Source organism: Xenopus laevis, chromosome 4L (genome assembly GCF_017654675.1).
Source record: "Xenopus laevis strain J_2021 chromosome 4L, Xenopus_laevis_v10.1, whole genome shotgun sequence".
In the NCBI taxonomy this organism is placed as follows: Eukaryota; Metazoa; Chordata; class Amphibia; order Anura; family Pipidae; genus Xenopus; species Xenopus laevis.
In genome coordinates this window covers 124,773,494-124,795,095 of record NC_054377.1, presented here as the reverse complement: position 1 = coordinate 124,795,095, position 21,602 = coordinate 124,773,494, and the positions used below count along the sequence as shown (strand labels likewise).

General features: G+C 38.7%; 1 protein-coding gene across 1 annotated transcript in view; it reads right to left on the bottom strand.

Moving 5' to 3' along the window:
- The window catches only part of rnf123.L (ring finger protein 123 L homeolog), a 68,091-nt gene that overhangs the window by 33,241 nt on the left and 13,248 nt on the right, over positions 1-21,602 (bottom strand). The window contains exons 9-26 of the mRNA XM_018258948.2: positions 21,507-21,574; positions 21,071-21,196; positions 20,666-20,780; positions 19,807-19,911; positions 16,670-16,795; positions 16,506-16,598; positions 16,335-16,408; positions 13,396-13,513; positions 9,988-10,087; positions 9,180-9,241; positions 7,494-7,565; positions 5,560-5,680; positions 5,149-5,250; positions 4,932-5,038; positions 4,598-4,790; positions 4,227-4,372; positions 3,836-3,919; positions 1,045-1,152 (exon numbers count right to left, since the gene is read on the bottom strand). Of these exons, the coding sequence (XP_018114437.1) occupies positions 1,045-1,152; positions 3,836-3,919; positions 4,227-4,372; positions 4,598-4,790; positions 4,932-5,038; positions 5,149-5,250; positions 5,560-5,680; positions 7,494-7,565; positions 9,180-9,241; positions 9,988-10,087; positions 13,396-13,513; positions 16,335-16,408; positions 16,506-16,598; positions 16,670-16,795; positions 19,807-19,911; positions 20,666-20,780; positions 21,071-21,196; positions 21,507-21,574 (1,920 nt within the window). The remainder of the gene's footprint in view (positions 1-1,044; positions 1,153-3,835; positions 3,920-4,226; positions 4,373-4,597; positions 4,791-4,931; positions 5,039-5,148; positions 5,251-5,559; positions 5,681-7,493; positions 7,566-9,179; positions 9,242-9,987; positions 10,088-13,395; positions 13,514-16,334; positions 16,409-16,505; positions 16,599-16,669; positions 16,796-19,806; positions 19,912-20,665; positions 20,781-21,070; positions 21,197-21,506; positions 21,575-21,602) is intronic.

Below are 21,602 nucleotides of genomic sequence, written 5' to 3'. Positions count from 1 at the left end.
CCCTGCTTGTCCTCGTGGATATTAGAAAAATAAACCTATTGAAGTTGGTAATGTTCCCCAAATGTGTCAATTTCTTCATCATATCTCTGTTTATATAACTTCGTTGCTAAGTTAGTCACTGCTTGGTGGCGTGCTTCTCCCTCAGCAGATAAGTACACTGAGCGTGTAATCAACCGACAGAACATAATTAACCTCCCTGTAGAGAAGTATAAATTTCCCAACAGAAAAGTGTTTCAATTACTCCAATTTAGACAATCCCAAAGATCGTAACATCCCAATGAACAGATCTGGAACCAGGGGCAATCCTGGCCCCTCCGCCGCCTGCGGCAGCTTGGTGTTGCTGCCCCCCCACCCCGGGGCGCTCACCTTTTTGGTCTGGGGGGGTCCATGAGGGCGGCGGAGGGGGCCAGGACGCTAGCGCAAAGAGCACAATTATGCTATAGACGATCCAAATTTCCGGTTTTAACCGGAAATTCGGCTCTTAAAGTACCAGAAGTGGCATTTTTGCCACCCCTGGTACCTTGTGGGGCGCTGCCGCCTGAGGCGAGTTGCTCAACTTGTCTCATTGGTGGAGCACCCCTGTCTGGAACAAACATGAGGGCTACCCACACCCCTTTCAGTTTTGTTATGAACCACGCCCTCATAATCAACTTAGGACTCAGTATTAGAGGCAAAGCCAAAGACTGAATATTGTTATAAAATGTACCTTATCCCATACAGGATTCACAACAAGAAAACAACAATCCCCGGTGTACCAAATGCAAACAAACTTCTCCTCTTAAGCATGATTTGGGTTTGCCCTCAAAGCAAGTTTTTTTGAATGCAGTTTAATACAGAAATGTCAGGGATTCCAAGCTTACCATTGCTCAGGAACTTCCTATCCCTACTACACAGCCCATTTGAATAGATATCAAGGCCAACCAAACCTGTTTACTGAACAAATCTCATAGCTAGAATCAATTCACTTTCCAATGTTACACGGATTTCCCCTACCTTATGGCACCAGCGAGGTAAGCTAAACATCCTTACTGTACCATTCCTTACCTTGGAATAGATTGTAACATTGATCCAGGCCAGACGCCTGCTCAGGTGATTTAGCTTCTCAGAGAATACACGCTGACTTTTCACTAACTCATCCATAATATCTGCTCTCTGGGATGGAGGAGAGGAAACAGCAGATAATTAGATTTAAAAAAAAATAATTGGCATAAATATCTATTAATAAACATCAAATAAGAAAATAAATTTTGCAATATCAATTCCTCTACTATTTCTTCATATTCATTTAGCATTTTCTTCTTTATCTAATGCAGAAGAAAAAATACCTTGTATGTATGCACTCAAGATCTCGGCTTTGATATATGTACTGACAGGCATTATTTGAAATTTTGGGTCTGTTTCCTATGATATCACCGAAAGTGCTACGATTTCATGCACCAAACATGAAATTGAAACCACTTTGACTTTATAAACTTTCAGGTTCTGTCAGGTCCAAAGCCTAATAAAGGAAGGCATTTGTTCGCACAAAGCTCACTATATATATTTTTAAAAAAATGCCTTTTTAAAAGGGGGAAGGGGTTAAGTAGAAGATGAAATTGAAAAATATGGATTTTTTTAATTAAATAGGTAGAATTCATATATTTTTTTAAAAAATTTAACAGTTTTATTAAACACACATACATAACAGTGGTACATAAGAAGAGTAGTAATAAGAAAAAAGAAAAGAAAAGAAGAGAAGTGTGAACCCAGTTGGCCAGTTTAGGCCCAAAAGAGGGGAATTAGGTAAACAGGGGTATCTGTGCAATCCTTGGGGTTTGACATTCTAACTTTGGGCCGCAAATTCCTTAAAATTTATCAGGGCTTCCTCGTGCCATATATACCAGTTTTGGTTTAGCCAAGGATTAGTTAACTTTTCTGACTTCCATTGTAATAATATCACTTTCTTGGCAAAGTAAAATAGCTGTAGGTAGCAAAGTTTTGTGTAATTGCGCATGGGTAGTGTTCCCGTGATCCCCAGGAGACATAAGCTGGGAGACAGGATACTGGTTAGGTCTAACATGCGTTCTATGTACCGGTATGCCAATACTTCACTCCAAAAGCTCTGTATACGGGGCAACCCCAGAATATATGGCGATAGGTACCTACATCTCTCTCTTAAAAGCCTGTGCGGGGGAGGATCTAGCCCTCAGACTGAAACCAAGGTTCAAGTGACACTGATTACTAGTAATGCTACTATGCAGAGAAGTAAAAGACTTTTTATACTATGACCAGAGGTGTCTTAGATTTATATCGGTTGCCTTGGCTGGCATAAACCCTGTCTGGTCCGGATGGATCAATTCCCCTATCACTGCCTGTAGCCTGGTAGCCAGTATCTTGGCAAAGAGTTTCATATCACAGTTTAAAAGCGATATGGGTCTGTAAGATTCACATCTATGTGGTGGTTTCCATTCCTTTGGAATCAGTACAAAATTTGTATTTGAGTTCAGGAGTAGGTTGGTGTTATCCAATTAAGTAAATCTTTATGTTTGGGTGTGAATACTTCTGTGTATTTTTTGTACCACTCAGCAGCTCATTCCATCCAGGACAGATGTTTTTCCAGTGGGTAAACTGGCTATAGGCTCCTCAATCTCCTCTACTGTTATATCTACATCTAGTTGCTGTGCTACACCCACTGTAATGTAAGGTATATCAAGATTTTCCAAAAAGGGGAGCATATCTGAACAGTTGTAATAATGTGGCCCTTCATTTAACTTCTGATAGTACCGACTAAAGCAATGTGCAATTTCCTCTTTGTTATAGGTAAGGGTCTGGTCCTCCTTTTGGACTTCCTAAATAACTAGGTGGGGGGGGGGCTATCTCCTTTGGCCAGCATAGCCAGCAATTTACCATTTTCATCTCCCTTATCATACCATTGGGCCACTCTGTAGAGTTCCCTCTGTGTGATTTTATCTGTATAGATAAGATCAACGTTTCTTTGCATTTCAGTTACTTGGGCCTGGTGCATCTCTGTGGGATCGTCATCGAGCTTTTGTTCAGCCTTCACCAGTACATCCATTGCACAAGCAAGGCTAGCACCATACATTCTTCTAGTATCTTTTATTAGAGATATGTAAACTCCTCTTAAATAGGCTTTGCTGGTATCCCACACGACTGCCTCTGGGGCCAACTCAGCATTTATCTCCCAGTACTGGGTCAATGAGGAGAGAACGTTTCTGCTATATTCTTGGTATTCAGCCATTTAGTTAAACGCCATTGTTATTGCGTATTTTTAACGCCCCAAGTGAACTCAGTCAGTTGGGGGGCATGATCTGAGCAAACCCTTGGGAGAAATGTTGTGGATTTAAGGCCTTGGAGTAGATCTGAGTTTATCAATGTATAATCTATGCGGAAAGCGCCCCAGAGGCTGCAGTGTAACAGGGCTATTGTTTAGAGTGGGGATTAAACCATCTCTAGGAGTCAATTAGCTCCAGCGCAGCCACCCAGTGTATCAATGCCTGTGATTCATTTGCCTGTGGGCGGAGCCAATCTAACTGTGGGTCAAGAACCATATTAAAATCACCTGGCCAAAGGGTGGGGTAGGGGCCCAGTGTAGCCGATTAAGTAGCGGTGGGTCTGCAGTGGGGAGTAGAGGTTTACAAGCAGTTATATTTGCCCAGCAATATGTCCCTTAAGTATTAAGTACCGACCGCCTCGATCTGTTACCAAATTCTCGAGGTGGAAGTAAAGGGATTTCCTAACTAGAATTGCTACTCCAGCAGAATTCATATTTAACACAAATTCCAATAAATGTGCTTATGCAGAGCAATGGTGTCTATAGATAATAATAAATACTTACCCTTTTTGGGCAGCGCTTAATCTTTTCCTCTGTATCCTTTAAGGCCAGTGCATACTCATTCACATCATCTGAAACTCCAACCATCTATAAAAGAAACATGGTAACTAAATACTATTGTCGACAATCCTGTGCAACTGTTTGTCACTGCGATTCACATGGTGACCCATCCTAGCCTCTTATCATTAGCATAGACCTTATAAAGTACCCTTGTATCTCCATTGCAGGTAATGACAGTCTAAAGTAGGAAAGACAGATCATTGTCAGGTAATTTGAAAAATATTACTGGTCACTTTTGCCCACTAAAGTTTGTTGCCCCTGCAAGTGCAGACCTACTATGCCAGGTCTGGGGGGGGGGGAGTTGCATCTTTTATAAACAATTATCTATACATACCTTTCCAAGCTGCTGATGTACACTCAGGTTATACATCATAACTGCACCATCCAGGATCTCCAACAAGGAATTTTCTGTGATTACAGCATCCGTTTCCTCTGGTGGTCTACCCAGTAAAAGCCCATCATTTCCATGTTGGCCTTCAACTACAATCATATAAAACAAAGGTGCCATTGAACCACACACACAATGCACTGCAGGTAACCACAATGTTTGTTAGTAGACACTACAAGGAAAAGCAAAATGAAGCAAGAAAAACATATATAAAATGCTAGAAATCCCACAAAGTGGTAAACCGGTGACAACCGATGAGAGAATAACAAACATTGAGTAAAATTAAAATAGCTCTGTTTCACTTTGCCCTTACTCACTGTCATCCTCTGTGCGCTGGTCCACACTAAGACTGCGCACCTTGACTTTATCCAAAGCACCGAAGGGACGACGTGGGTTCATCAGGCTCACAGCAGCTGTGCTCAGGAAACGGTTTGCTCTCCCAAGGGTTGGGGAGCTAAGCCAGCTTGGTCTAGCAAGGGCTCCCCCAATTGCCAGAGCAGCACTGGACCTCTGAATGAAGAGTAAGAGAACAGGTAAAGTAAACATAATTAAAAAAAAACATGAAAGATTGTGGACAAAAGGAGTATAAAAACTATTAAATTATATGGTTTGTGAAATGAACTGAACCATACAATGACAGTTTCAACTTACCTGTGCAGTTGTATTGGCAGATTCATCTTCCTCTTCTAGATCATCCATTGTAACGGCCTGCAACTCCGAGGGATCGATCACGATATTGGCCTTAGATGCTAGCTCATCTATTAACGAACAGACAGAGACAGTACTGAGATAAGGCCACAGGAAACGAAAAGTGCTCAAATGACATGATTAAAATTGCATGAACAGAGAACTGCAACAACATGTTCACCTTTTAGTGTCTTCCTCAGGTGCGAGAGAAGCCCTCCAAGCCTTTGTAGGTCAAAATAGTCTACCTTCCCATTGTAGAAGAGCTGTGGGGGGACATAGGCTTCTGTAAAGTAAAAAATATAATGTTATGTTGGCTGCAAATAACATGGAATATTTAAACAGATACCCTGTTTTGTAGTTTACATAATTGATCATCAATGGAGTTTTATGGAGCGTGTTAATGTTTGGAAAATTAGGCATAGTCCTGCAACAGAAAATCCTGGATTTCACTTTCACATTTTTATTGGTCAAATCAGGCATTTTAACCTATTGTGTCTTGGCACATTACAGTTGCTAGAGAAAAGGCTGAAGTCTTTAAATTGTAACCACAAAATTGAAATAGAGGCACAACTTACCACTAACCCTTTCTTACCGTCACTGCGGCTGGCTAGTGGGTTTCTTATCTTGTTTTCATCCCAACAGGACCTCACAGCACAGATCAAGCGATGCAGAAAACAGACCATGTACTCAGGAGGACAAAGTACTGTTGGGTTCTGGGAAAAAAAAAAAAAAAGACCCGTTAATCTTATGAAAACAGTAATTCAATTATTCAGGTTTGTTGACCTCTTCCTCATGTAGTATGTCTCAACCATGGAAATGTGTTAAACGATTTTGCATGTGACACTCCAATGGACAGTGGACTCGAATCAAAGTTGGTTGAGTTTGAGAGCAGTTTCAAACACCTGCACTTTGCCCAGTCTATGCATGGATTCCTAGCTTGCCATCATGTAACTGTGCAATGCAAGCATTCTGTATTCATAGTGCAGGCTTAAACAAAAGCTGGAGGGAGTAAAGAAACAATCCAAAAATATACCCACCTGCGGGGTCACCAGTTAACACTGCTGTTGTACGAGTGTTGCTCTTAAACAACACAAAGCAGACTCAGTTAATTCTGCTCTTTAAGGTATATTTAAATATACTACGCTACTGCACTTGGAAGTTCTTCTAAGCTCTTTCGAAAGTTAGGGAGCTAAATCTATAGCAAAAGTGTAGAAAAGGAATTATGAAAAAACGGTGTTATCATGTAACCACCTTATGTAAAAAGAGAAGGAGAAATAAAGATATAATCACTAGGAGGGTGCCAAGTTGTTAGGTATTAATTAAAGGGGACCCATCACCCAAAAAAATTATTCAAAATCCTATTTTATCACATTAGTCAAGCAAAAAAAAAAACCTTAATTACACTATATAAATTATTTGAATCTTGTTTACTTCAGTCTGGGAATTCATAATTATAGCAAGCAGGCAGGAGCCATTTTGTGGACACTTATTAAGACAAGCCTTGTATCATCTCAGAATCTTGTTTGTGCACCAGAATGGGGGACCTGATTTCCATCCCCATGCCCTGGCTACACAATTAAATGGTTAACAGAATGGGGGAATGTGGGGAGGGCAGTGACAACAGGGCATAGAGGAGGGGCAGACAATATTTGATTGACAACTGAGATTTTTAAATGAGCTTACAACAGCTATGAATGCTTTAATACAAAATAGAAATTGGATTTCATGTTTAATTTGAAAATGACTTTTATTATACAGATTTTGGTGTCTGGGTGACAGGTCCTCTTTAAAGGAACAGTCAAATAATGTAATTGTTTTAAAGTAATAAATATAATGCAGTGCTGTCCAGCACTAGTAAAACTGATTGGTGTAGCAATGGAGGCACAGCAATTCAAAGGAAAAAAGGCTCAGGTTACACAGCAAATAGCAGATAAGCTCTGTAGAACATAATGTTATCTGTTATCCACTATTTAACCTGTGCCAAATAGCATTTTTTCAATTTCCACCATTGCTACACAGCAGCTTGTTTATATGAACTATAGTAGTGTTTCTGAAGCAAACACATCAGTTTTACCAGTGCAGAGCAACACTACATGATATTGTCATTACTTTAAAACTTAAATTTTTTGGTGTTACCGTTTCTTTAAGGTCTACACGTATTTGGACCTCCCAGGAGTCCCCGTGTCAGTTCTAGGAGGGTGCATGCATGTGTTGCACGATGGTGTTGCAGCCCTGAATACAGTATATAGAATATAGTACCCTGAGCTGGTGCATGTTTTAAGAAATAGGCAGACAGCCATGGTTAGCAGGTACATGACTAGTATCACTGTGTGGTGTGGCAACCAGGGGGCTACAGGCATACCCACTTTCCATAACCAACTACATGTTACACCAATTATGTCGATTTTCCAGCGGATATATTATGCACACGCTTCTGCTGAAAAAACATGAAAACCTTGGGGAAACCATTTTAAATTAATTAGTAAAAACAGTGGCCATCTCTTAAGTATTTCTACAAACACATACCCCTCTGTTGCTGGCATTTTCTTGTAAGAACTTTCTGAACTTGTTCAGAAAAATATACCTGGAAGCTTCACCCTGCCAGTAGGAATGAAAATAAATATGAAATATGGAGATAGAATACAATGCTTTAAAGTGGTTGGTAACTTTTAGTATGATATAGAGAGTGATATTCAGAGACAATTTGTAATCGTTTATTTTTTTTATTGTTTGTAGTTTTTGAGTTAAGTAGCTATTTATTTATTCAGCAGTTCTCCAATTTGTATTTTCAGCAGTCTGGTTGCTAGGGCCCAATTTAACCTAGCAACCATACATTGATTTGAATAAGATACTGGAAAATGAATAGGAGATGGCCTGAGTAGAAAGATGAACAATAAAACGTAGCAATAACCATACATTTTGCAGTCTTACAGAGCATTTGTTTTTAGATGGGGTCAGTTTCCCCCATTTGAAAGCTGAAAAGAGTCAAACGAAAAAGGCAAATTGAAAAGTTGCTTAGAATTGGCCTTTCTATAACATACTAAAAAATAACTTCAAAGTGAACCACCCTGCTAACAGTTATAGGCTACAAAATCTAAGTGCTTACTGCTCTTTACAGATGTGAATAGCAAGAATTCAGGGAGAAACGTGGGCAGTGTTGTATATGCCTGGATTCAGTAGTATGTCCCTGGTTTTATAAAGATTATAGGGTGGATATGTCAGCCCTAGGAAATGCTTACTGTGCAGTAAACATTACAGAAGGTTTTAGATGTAACTATGTTTTAGCAGAATATTTCTTTAGCACATAAAATGATTGCCTGAATCCTTTCACCTTGCATGTAACACACATCAAGGACAAAGGGTGTAGACAGGTGGTAGCACTCAGCACTATTCTTGCTACTGAAAATAGATTTCATAACATAACACAAACACAGAAATAGGATGAAATGGCAATCATTATTAATAAGTCACCATATAGGAGAGGACAACATTTAAAACAACATAAAATCCACTCATCCCCAAATCAACCTGAGAATACTATATTAGAAAGATCCTGCTAGGAATTCTTCAGGATCCCAGTTTGATAATTAAAAAATCAGTCCCTATGTTTTTATGCCAGAATTCCTTTCACATTTATATAAATATACCCTTCTTTTATCTGTGGAGGCAGTCGTGCAGGACTGTGAAGGGCCCACTTTGTATAGAGAACAGGGGAAAATAATGAAAAACTGATAGAGGCCCAGTCATTTGTGACTCTCTATACACATACAGTATGAACGTTTTTCTAAACCGGGCCACATAAAGGAAGATCAACTTAGACACCCTTGTTGCCAGTTTTCATGCCCTTTGCCAGATTATATGCAAACCCAGTTATTTTGGTCCCATTATACACACCCTTCAGACGCTCAAGGCAGTCCTCACATGGCAGGATACTCCAGCTTATTTAATCAATATCATAAGCCCCAGTCACATACTTTTTTGGGAGGACATTATTTTGGCCCCACGCACAGGCAAATAACCTGCAGAGCCAGGAATGACCATGTGGTTAGGTAATATTGGGTAGTAAATGACCATTTTAGTTGCTGGGCAGTCAGATATAATTTAGAAATCTATATTAATTGTGTATATTCATTTTCCATTCTGAGGGGAAACACCCACTTCAAAAAAGCTTTATGTATATGCTATAGTGCAAGGTCTCCTGGGCTTTCTTACCCCTCCCTTGTCTTTGTTGTTCAGCAACAGCCTCAAAATCTGCACCTGCAGTTCTTCCACCACTAAGTAAAGATGAAAGGAGAAAGATTATTAAATCAAACAAGTAAAATATCTTACACTTTAATTTAGCAGGAAGTGTGGTACTTCTGTTCCTCGTGACAGTGTAAGGGTCATGCTGCAGGAATTTCAGCAAGCAAATAAAAATTAATTGAAAAACAAAAATGAGGTTACTCACTATAACATAAGGCACATATAAGCCTGAATAAATTATTTTAGGAACACTGATGTGTTACTTTAAAGAAGGGATGCACAGAATCCAGGATTTGGTTGGGGATTCGGCCTTTTCAGCAGGATTCGGACGGCCAATGGCCTCACTGAACCCAAAAAATTGCACAACTTTTAGTCACAAAAACCAAGGAATTCAAAAATGTCTTTACCATGCACTCCATGCTCGGTTCTCTTTCCCCCTTTTTCGCTAATTTACATATGCAAATTAGGGCTTGGATTCAGCCTAATCCTAGAGTGGTGGATTCGGTGCTTCCCTACTTCAAAGATCCAGTCTTTTGGTTGTGTCACATGGGCAATTAATTTAACTTTGTGAGTAACTCAATAAGCCAGGCAAGACATCAGTATTGATTGCCAGAGAGTAACTGGCTAGCCTGACCCCATCTCCAAACTCCACCTAAAAAACACTAGAACTAGCTCTTATTTGATGGAACACCAATGCTTAGCTGTAAGTAACTGTAATTAATCGCAGACAGAATAACACCTTGTAGGCCATAATTATTAGGGCTGATACAGGACTCACCTTCAATTCGTTTTTTCAACCTCATGCAACCTCGTTCATATGCTCTCCTCCTAAGTCGTTCTTCTCCGCTTTCCTCTGATGTATCTCGGATTTCTTTCCCCTACAAGTAAAAATATGAAATACTTGGGAAATTTGACTCAAATTATTTAACATAAGATCATTTAGTTCATGGAGGAAGCACATCTTCCCAAAAGTGTCCTTAACAACACTTTATTCAACTTAATAAAGGGTCAAATATGTAAAGCACTATAGCTGGTGTTGTACTACAAGTCCCTCAACTCCCTTAGAGCATATTTGCAGTCTACATTGTATTGATATTTTATTCAGGTTGCACATCTCTGGTGCACATGCAAAACCCTGTACTTATTTCTGTGACTAGATAAATATAATATAATAAAATGTGTGTTGCACGCAGAGGTCCTCTTTTCCCAACTGCTTCTTGCTGCTAGTATTTTAAAGAGTTCAGATAAAAGTTCTGAAAATAAATATATTCTACGTAGAAGACAAAGCATCAATGCCAGAAAACACATGCAAGAGAAGAACTGACGTTGTTTTACCCAAACTGAAGCACTGATGGATAAGGGGTGGTTCACCTAAAAGTTATTTTAGTATGCTATAGAATGGCCAGTTCTAAGCAACATTTCAATTGGTCTTCTAGTTTTTTTAATTATTTGCGTTCTTCTTTTGACTCTTACCCAGGTTTCAAATGGGGGTTGCTACAATTTATTATTGCTACTTTTTATTACTCGTCTTTTAATACAGACCCTCTCTTATTCATATTCCAGGCTCATTCAAATCAGTGCATGGTTGCTATGGTAATTTGGACCCTAACAACCAGCAAACTGGAGAGCTGCTGAATAAAAAGCATAATAAAAAAAAATATTAAAAAAAGAAAACCAATGTAACTTGTCTCAGAATATCACTCTCTATATTTGACTAAAAGTTTAAAAAAAAAAAAAAAAAACCCCTTTAGAGTATTAGAGTTAATTCAGAAACCTACATCTCTATAAAGGCACAAATTACAGACTATTTTAAGATCGCCTTTCATTAAAGGCCAATCTGTCCCCACTCTAAAGCTCTCAGGCAGAAAGTTATGTTACTGATGCTGAGGTAGGTCTCAATGGATACTACAAATACATTACAGAGAAATTATATAAAAATGGTTGTTCACCATCCAACACTTTATTCAGTTCAGTTGGTTTCAGAAAGACTTTTTCCAACTACTTTCTATTTTCTATTTGCAACCCTTTCTAGAATATTGAAGTATAAAGTATTACACAAAGAAAAAGATAGTAACCCCAAACTATCTGAATAATCGGTTTCGATCTAAATTCTCAAACTACCACTATAGTCCTGTGCAGACTGTGAAAAGTGCTATGTGCGAATTAGTATCTCATACGAATTCATTAATCGTATGTAATCAACTGATTCAATTAATTAAATCAATTAATTAAAGTGCTAGTGCATGCAACAATGATTGTACATGCACTAGCACTTTAATTAATTGATTTAACTGCTTAAGTGATACTTTTTAAATGGATTTATAATACAAAGCAATTGTTATTTATTCATTTTATAAGCACTGGCACTTTATATTGGAATTAATTTATTAATTGAATCAACTGATAACATACGATTAATGAATTCGTATGAGATACTAATCCGCACATAGCACTTTTCACAGTCTGCACAGGACTATAGTGGTAGTTTTGAGAATTTAGATCTAAACCGATTATTCAGATAGTTTGGGGTTACTATCTTTTTCTTTGTGTAATAAATTGTCATTAGTAATTTACCTCTATACTATTTGATTTTATTAATTGTGAATAACAAGAAACAAGTGTGAGGAATGGAAGTATAAAGTGTAATTTTTCACTTTCTAAAACAGTTCCGGGGGGTCGCCGACCCTGTAAACTGTTATAAATGGATACATTTAGTTGATACATTTCTTATCTTGGTCCCTGCTGAGCAGAATCCTTGAGTTTCATTAAAGGGATACTGTCATGGGAAAAAAAAATTTTTTCAAAATGAATCAGTTAATAGTGCTGCTCCAGCAGAATTCTGCACTGCAATCCATTTCTCAAAAGAGCAAACAGATTTTTTTATATTCAATTTGAAATCTGACACGGGGCTAGACATATTGTCAATTTCCCAGCTGCTCCAAGTCATGTGACTTGTGCTCTGATAAACTTCAATCACTCTTTACTGCTGTACTGCAAGTCGGAGTGATATCACCCCCTCCCTTCCCCCCCCCCCAGCAGCCAAACAAAAGAACAATGGGAAGGTAACCAGATAGCAGCTCCCTAACACAAGATAACAGCTGCCTGGTAGATCTAAGAACAACACTCAATAGTAAAAATCCATGTCTCACTGAGACACATTCAGTTACATTGAGAAGGAAAAACAGCAGCCTGCCAGAAAGCATTTCTCTCCTAAAGAGCAGGCACAAGTCACATGACCAGGGGCAGCTGGGAAATTGACAAAATGTCTAGCCCCATGTCAGATTTCAAAATTGAATATAAAAAAATCTGTTTGCTCTTTTGAAAAATGGATTGCAGTGCAGAATTCCGCTGGAGCAGCACTATTAACTGATTCATTTTGAGATTTTTTTTTTCCCATGACATTATCCCTTTAAAGGCAGCATCTCTACTGCAGGCGACTAATATCCCGAATTGCCTTCTCGCTGGCAAGAATTCAAATCAGTGGCAAGATGGCATGTGTATCTCTTTGGTTTTCCAAAGTTGACACGAGGAAATTGATACAATAGTTGCTAATACTCAAAAGATACTGATGAGAAATGTAGCAGCTAAATGTAGCAAATTGTAACAGTTCAGAATCTGCATCTCAATCATGGAGCTGCCAGACTGAAACACCAGAAAACTAGAAAAAATTAAAGCAATTGAAACAGTCTATTTCTTCTGTAAAATCTAAAAACAACTTAACTGAAAAAAAAAGAAAAAAAAGTGTTTGGAAGGTGAACAACCACTTTAAGCAAAGGAGATCTAACCCCCCCAAAATGAATTGATGTTAACTTATCTGAGCACTTTTGAAACAGACATATTTAATATTTTTAGTGGCGTTAGCTGTCTAAAATACATAAAACACAAATATATCAGAAAACAGGTAAAAATAGAAAATGAACGTCAACTGCAAAAGAAGCAAACATGAGTTTATTTTTCTGGGTATAGATCCCCTTTAATAAATTCAGTCATTTGCTCATACAAAGTGTATGTGGTCTATAAGTGGCTAACAAATTAGCTGGTAAGTCACAATATGGCTTTTTTTTAGCAATTCATATTAAAGGTATGATTAAACAAGAGCTAGACTAGTTTGAAATTGACAGCTCACAGTACCTAAAGATACTAAAGGTTTTGGAATGTATTTATATGAAATGTAAATCTTTATCACCTCTTTGTTGAAGCGGTTGGGCCACCAAGTGGTTGGGATGAGCTCTTGCAGCCCAGCCTCCTCCACTCTCAGGGGGCACTTAATGAAGAAGAACACCACAGAACGAAGGACATCAAATCTTGCAAATTGATGTTAAGGAAAAAAACAAAGTACAAGTAGCATAGCACGAATGCAAGTTCTAACAGAACAAATACATTGGCTATATCCATTCCATAGATAGTTTGTATGTGAATGCATTTCTGATCTGTTTGTTGATCTTGTTGGATTGGAAAATTTCTGAATTACAAATATCTGCAGCATTTATGGGATTATTTTTTTTTTTTTAAAAAAAACCCACATCAAAACAAAGCAATTTATACAGGTTTTGATGGTGCAGGTGTATTAACCCTTTAAGTGCCACAGAGCATAGAATCTACGTTCTGTGGATAAAATGCTCTTCGTGCTACAGAACGTAGATTCTAGGTCAGGGATCCCCAACCTTTAGAACCCGTGAGCAACATTCAGAAGTAAAAAGAGTTGGGGAGCAACACTAGCATGGAAAATGTTCCTGGGTGCCAAATAAGGGCTGTGATTGGCCATTTAGGATTATCAACCTACATTGAGGCTCTGTTTGGCAGGAAACCTGTTTTTTATGCAGCCAAAACTTGCCTCCAAGTCTGGAATTCAAAAATAAGCACCTGCTTTGAGACCACTGGGAGCAACATCCAAGGGGTTGGAGAGCAACATGTTACTCACAAGCTACTGGTTGGGGATCACTATCTAGGTTCTGCAGCACTTCCTGGTTTGGGATCGGAGAATTGGCTTGTAAAGCTGTGCCTCTTCCCCAGCCCCTAGGCAATGAGCAGAAGTGAAAAATGAGCAGGCCCTTGAGCACAATCACTCAGGGGCCCCTAGAGAGCAGTTCCTCCTCTTCTTCCAGGATCACCCCTCCCAGTGGACCCCCTTCCTGATGGCGCAGTTCCAGGAGCTGCAGTGGTTCTCCTGTATCTCCAGCCTGGCAAGAGCCACTACACACATTTTACACTAATGCACAACTTTTTTTTACCTGAAAATTTTTTTATTGTCATTGCAAATAGCTTATTCGCAAACCACACAATACCTTTTGTATGTTACTTTGATGATTATATGACCATTTTGGGGATTTTGGTGCATTTGAAGCCATTGTATTACATTTTTAGCTGTGTGTAGGTGTTGTTTGCTTGTTTGTGTCCGTAAAAACTATTTAGCCAACCCAAAATAATCAGACTGTGATTCTAATTGTGGATTATACTAGGCGAGAACAAAAAAGTGTTGATTTTTGTGGTTTTATTGGATTTTAGTGATTTTATTTCATTTCGCCTAGTTCTGTTAATTGTTTTTGCCCATGGAAATTTGGTCTGCTATATATCCATTTTAGGGTCTCTAAGTACTAGATAGTTTAGTAATCCTATGCACAATGGGCATTAAACTGTTCAGTAGACCCCTGGCATTCATAGTTAGGATGTTTTTCTTGGTACCTAATGCTATGAGGGAGATACGTTGCTAGAAAATGGAAGCTTTGAGGCAATTTTCAGGTACTTTATCAAAACAGCATTACCCGCATTTTGGATTCGTCTGAATGTGTACTTTTCAAAAATATATGGTTTTGGGGTCAACTTATGTTTTTGTGTTTTTACCACCAAAATGCAGTAAATATGTTAATTTTTCAGCAGCTGAAGTGACCTCCAGGGAAATTTGTATGCACTAATTCATTTTGGGGTGCTCAAAGCACCAGATACTTTGGTAATTCTATGCACAATGGGCATCAAACGGTTTAGTGGACCTCTGACATTCATATGAAGGATGTTTTTTCTTGGTACCTTATGCTTTGTGGGAGATACGAACTTGCAAAAAACTTGCAAAGTGAACAATTTGAGATGATTTTTCAGAATTTTCAAAAAAAAAAAAAAGTTCAGAATAGCTTTGATGTCTGGTAATTTGGAGTAAAAAGACATGGTTACCAACATTGGATTTGGCAGAATGTGTATATCTGGTATAAATGAATATATGGTTTCCAGGGGTAAACCTACTGGTTCCAGGATTTTGGGCATTGGAATGTAAAGTATTCCATATTCTGCTGTAGTGCTTTGAAAATTCAGTAATTTATTGCTGGGAATTTTTGATCTATAAAAGTCAGAAATCAACATAAAACTATACATATCTGGAATGAGGCTTTCCAAATCCACATTTTTTGTGTATAAACCCATATATCATGAAAAATAGCATTTTTTCTTTTTTCTTGGTATTTAGATTCCTAAATCTTGCTCATAAACTCCCACAGATTTAGAAAGCTCATATTTAATTTTCCTAGGTAAACTAAACCCCCCCCCCCAGGAAATGCCTCTAAAGTGAGAGAGCAAAAACGTTAAAAAAATGGCTGGCGTTGAGTGCAAATGAAATGGGACATTCTGCTGGCACTTAAACGGTTACAGGCAGATGTTATATAGGACTTTTTTTCTGTGAGTAATGATGCAAAGGGGTTAACTAATGCAAACCCCATTGCTACTGGCTCAGTCATTTGTTTTTTTTATGAGGTTGAAAAGAAGTACCCATTGCACTCCAAAAGCTTCCGTCAACTCATCAGGCCAGCTATGTAAATAAAGGTCTTTTCTCTCACATTTCAGGAAGATCTGTATTCAAGTTACTTTTGGCTTCTGAGTCAGTACAAGCATGAGCAAGTCATGCATTAACATGGGAGGTATACTGAACACATCAGAATGGAAATTCTTCCCTTAACAATGTGCAGAGTCTTCTGCAGACCATAAAGCCAACAAAGAAGACAAAATGCTTCTGTTTCTGTCTCCATCTCACCTGGAAGTGCACAGGTAACATACTATGTGACAAACCGTAAACATCCAAGATCCATTTCTGAGGTACAAGCCTCACACACAAAAAAAAAATCTCCCACTAAAAAAGGATACAGAACATTACTTAGCAAATACTTGCGAGACTTTTCATGTCTCAGTATGGCGATGGTGAGACGCAAGTAGTGAATCTGCACAGAAGAAACAACAAATAATCAATAAGCAATTCCACTTGTTAGTATACATAAAGAGGACACACCAAATCCAAAGACAGAACAAAGTCCCCACCTGCAATCCCAGATCAGGCACTATAGGAGAGAATCGATAAGCTCGAAGAAGTGACATCATTAACTGTTTGAGGCACTCGTGAATTTCATAGTCCTGTTAGGAGGGAATGTGTTAGTGCGGACAACAAGCAGGCCTCTCTCTTTTCCATAGGAAATGCTAGTTACCTCCATAAGCAACCACATAAGGTCTAGGAGGTGCTGGATGAGGGGATGTTCGTCCACTGCTCCACCTTCTTCAAGGATCCCCAAAAGGAAGTTCATTAGCACATCCTCCACAAGAAACACCTTGCACTTCAAACCAGAAAAACAAAAACAAATAGTTCAGTTGATGTTGATTACTACATTGCTTTAAAAGGATTACTTTAAAAGACACATCGACCTTCCTTAAAGGGGAACTATAGCCAGAATGAAAATTTAACATAAGCTTCATCATACTGAAATAAGAAATTTTCGAGTTGATGGAATAAAAAGTGGAGGTGTGTTGGGTCCACTAGAATTGATACCCTGGGGAGGGGTATTAGGAACTGAATCCACCTTGTCAGCCTGTTGTGGAGGGTGTGGGGACAGTATTGGGGCCTCCAACGAATCTGATTTGCAATCGGAACAATAGTTCTTTTCAGATTTCCTCAGGGAATGCTTACATGTCTTGCATTTTGGTAATTTATCTGGCCTTTTCTGAGACCTTGTCTCCCTTTTCTTGGCAGTGTTAACCTCTGCTCTTAACTCGGTAAGGGAATCTGTTTGATCCATGGTATTTATATGCAGAGAACGCAGTAACTCACTGTTGTGCTCTTAATCATGCGACACGCTGTCTCGTGGTGCTTCAATGCGCCTGTCTAGACTGGCCTTCCGTTCCTGTAACTGCGCGGTTCAGACTAGGGCGGCTTCCCTGTAGGCGCGAACAGTGACGTCAGCGCGCAGTACGCACTCTGCCTTTTGGCGCGAGTGGACCGCGCACAGAGATGACGTCAGAGCGGCTCTCTCGGCTCTGTGCGAGAGAGACGCTGCCGTTGCCTATGGAAAGAACCTGTTACCTAGAAAGATGCGCGCACGGCCCCTACTAGACTGACTATGTGTCACAAGGTGTGCCATTGGAATTTACCTCCAGAATGTGGCGGCCATGTCATTGATCTGCTAAGGGAACAGCTCAGCGTGTTCAGCAGAATAAACTTGTAATTTGTAATCGGGTTACATCTAGGCAGCATCAGCGTGCCCCAGTAACAATATGATGATCTTTCCCTGTTCTTGTCACTGAAAATTCAGCGTTTACAGTAGAGGATGAACACTCACTTAGCCTGTGAGGTGCTCTGGTCGCATTACACTCGCATGGATAGCTCAGCATATCCTGAGTGGCAGAAGTCTTCCTTGAAGTAGAAATATAGTAATAAAAGAATTAAAAATAAAAACTAAAAGAAATAAAATAAAAAATAAACTGTCCTTCACCTCCGAGGCAGGACAAAAAACTGAGGGAAGATGGTGGAGCCAGAGCTTATATGAAGGAGGAGGAGGGGCCAAGAGGCATCAATCTTTCTGTCCTGCCTCCAGAGGTGAATCAAGACAAAACCCTGACGTCTGCACTGACAGGAGGGCCGACTAGAGAAATAAGAAATTTTCGAAATACTATCAATTAAATATTCTGCATAATTTCTGAAATAATCAAGTTTATGTTCTATATCCCTCTCTCAGCATCTGTTTCTCTTCATTCTCTCTTCATGCAGCAGTTGGGTGTCAGTCATTAAATCCAATATATCTTATAGGGGGGGGCTTCGTTTCCTAGCAGATGTATTAGAGCATATTAAAGTAACTGATTCCAGTACAAACAAAATCTAACAAAGTAACTGCCTTTTGCACAAATTCTGCATGTAGAGACATGGTGTCTGGTGATTTTAATAGAGTGAGCTTGAATACTTCTTCTAGGCAAAAGGAGCCCCCCTATAAGATATATTGAATCTAACTGTCAATGATCATCTGACACCCAACTCCTGCATGAAAAGAGAAAGATGCCGAGAGAGGGATATAGTGAAGATAAACTTGATTATTTCCGAAACAGTACATAATTAATTTTTAATTGATTGTATTTAGAAAAGTTTCTTATTTCAGTATGCTGAAGCTTATATTAAATCATCATGTTCGCGATAGTTCCCCTTTAAATACAAAACATAATAAATATACAGGAATACCTAAATATGCTGCAAGTATTCCCTATATAAAGGAGAAGTCAAACAAGAAGCACTGCAATATTTGCTGTATGTAAACAATATGGTATTGCGCAACTGAATGGTGACATTGATTCAGAAGTGCCTACGAAGCTATTTTGCTCTAAATTCTACTTGATGTTATTTGGGTATGATTTTTGTCCTAGAATTTCATGGTCAATACACACACACACACACAAAGGCATTAGTGCTGAACACTGGTTTAGTTAGCATTAAATTGGCCTTTAGCACATATTTCCATACAGCTCAGTACTATAAGAAAAGAGATCTTCATTATGGAATAAAGTAAAAAATAAAATTATATATATATATATATGAGTTTTGGATGAGTTTTTCATTTTTAATTATAATATGCACTTGATGCACTTTAATCAATGACTTATATGATGTTTTTAACTTATCTAGGTGGATATGGGACACAATTCGTTATTCTTTATCAATGAGTGAATGTATGGATATTGATACAATGCTACATATTATTTCACTATATTCATTATGTTACAGCACTTTGATGTGATGATGCCATTTCCTATTGACAAGGGGGTTGGGGTATTTAACTTGATTTGTGATACAGGCATGGTTGCCTTGAGAAAGGTCCCAGAGAGGACCGAAACGTCATGTTGGCTGTTCATGCATTTTCAATACACTTGAACTATCTTTTCACAAAGTATATCGGTGTTGCTGGTCTTTTTTTGTACTATATATATATATATATATATATATATAGATATAGATATAGATATAGATATAGATATAGATATAGATATAGATATAGATATAGATATAGATATAGATATAGATATAGATATATATATATATATATATATATATATAGATAGATATATATATTCAAATACTAATTCAAATACTGTAAACTAAACAAGAAAAGTAAAAGTAGATACCCAGTTCTATGTATTTATTTGCAGCTGCTGGGCCGAGACTTGTGGCATCTTGCATAATGAGGACACTGCACAGATTTAGTTGGTACCCAAAATAATAATAATAATAATGAGATGCTTCTTCTGGTCTTCAAAATCAGGAGCAGGAGAAAGGTTAAAGAATAAATAGCAGCAAAGAATTACTCACCATGAGTGGAGCAAACTGGTTGAATATATGAGCCAATGTAATCAGAACTGTAGGTTCCCCTTGCAGCTGCCATGTGTTCAGGTCCTTATCCACTAGCTTTCCTTCCTGGAGATAAGAACATCTGTCACAATTCTAAGGACTACCAAGTTTGTGGAACTCGTATATTAAAAGAGAATTAAAGATTAACAGGATGGAAATGCTCCACATTATATTTTGCAAGGTAATTCTCCTACCGCACACCTGTAGTTCACCAATCCTGCAAGCTGGTGGTGCGTTCCTTCCGTTGACCCGGCCGGGTCCCTTAGCAACCAACGTGTAAAAGAAACGGATCCGCACACACCGATTAGTGCAGTTGGGGATTATCCCCCCGAAACGTTGATGTTTGGTGGCTGAATAAAAGGGGATAATCCCCGACTGCACTAATCGGTGTGTGTGCGGATCCGTTTCTTTTACACGTTGGCCACATTATATTTTGGACATTGTTACCAGCCCAAGAAAAGATGAGCTTTACCTTACCACCCCATCTACTTTTCTACAGATTCCTAGCACAACCTTACTCCTAGCACACACCTAGCCAATGAAACTGTGGGGCATGAGACACATTGGTGCGCACACACAAAAACACACACAAAAACAACCTCCCTTATATTGACTTGGCCCTGAATAAGCATATTGCATCATCAAAGGAATGGAATTTAGACAGTTGCCGATTTGATATTTCCTAGATTTTGAAACCCAACAAATATCTTGCAAGAAAACTAAACTAAAAAAAGATCTGTAAAAAAAAAAAAACAATGCCTATGCTAATGATATGTTTTCAAATAAGTGGAAGTATAGATGTAGTGCAATAGTATGTTACCTGAACATCTATTCCAGTTCTAAGGACATTCTTGATATAACCCATCAGTCTCTGGGATTTCAGCAAGTCAGCAGTGGGGGGATCCTGCAGGGGGTGGTACCCTTCTACAGGATATGTACACAAGAAAGTTAAGGATAACCCAAAAAAACTCCTAAAGAGAAAGTATCATTGCTAAAAGAAACCCATGTGTTCAGTTATATTTCACAAATGCTATAATATTTTTTAAATGGTTTTTGAGAGATGAATGGCTCGTGGGTCCTGCTGCAAGCAACTCAGTTTTGTGGTTTGCCAGCTTATAAATATGCAAATACGCATTAATAAAATTGGTGGAATTTTAGAAAGTGCATATATAAAAAAAAGAAAAAAAAAATTATATAGTGATGAGAAACAACAAACAAAGGATATCGAAGGGGGCGAGATCCAAAGTTGAATGCAACAGATTCCTTAAATGACAGGCTGATTGCAGGAAAGTAGGCCATCCCAGATCCCCGAGAGATGTCACTAAAAGCTGTGCCTAAGGATACACCATTCCTGGAGGAGGGAAAAAACAATACTCATTCTGGTGGCAGTATTGTAGGCAAGGCCAGATCTAGGCTAAAGTAAACAAGGTGTTTGACAACAGATGACTTGGAGGGGAGATTGACAAGAAAAAGCCATTGCATAATTATTCATTTAATTATAATATTAAATTACTGCTAGACTTATTCTGTTTAAGACACATCAGTATTATGTCTGGCCAGGTATTGAACTAAAGTTTCCCAGGGGGGTGGAGGCCTGAAGCCTTTATACAATGCTGAGATCCCTGCATTCTCTAGCCAAAGCCCAGGAAGTCGGTCCTTACAGGCAGAAAGAAATGGTCCCTTCATCCAGGTCTATGAGACAGCTGACAATGTCCCCAGCCGCCCAAGACTGTGAAATGAAAAAGGAAAAAATGATT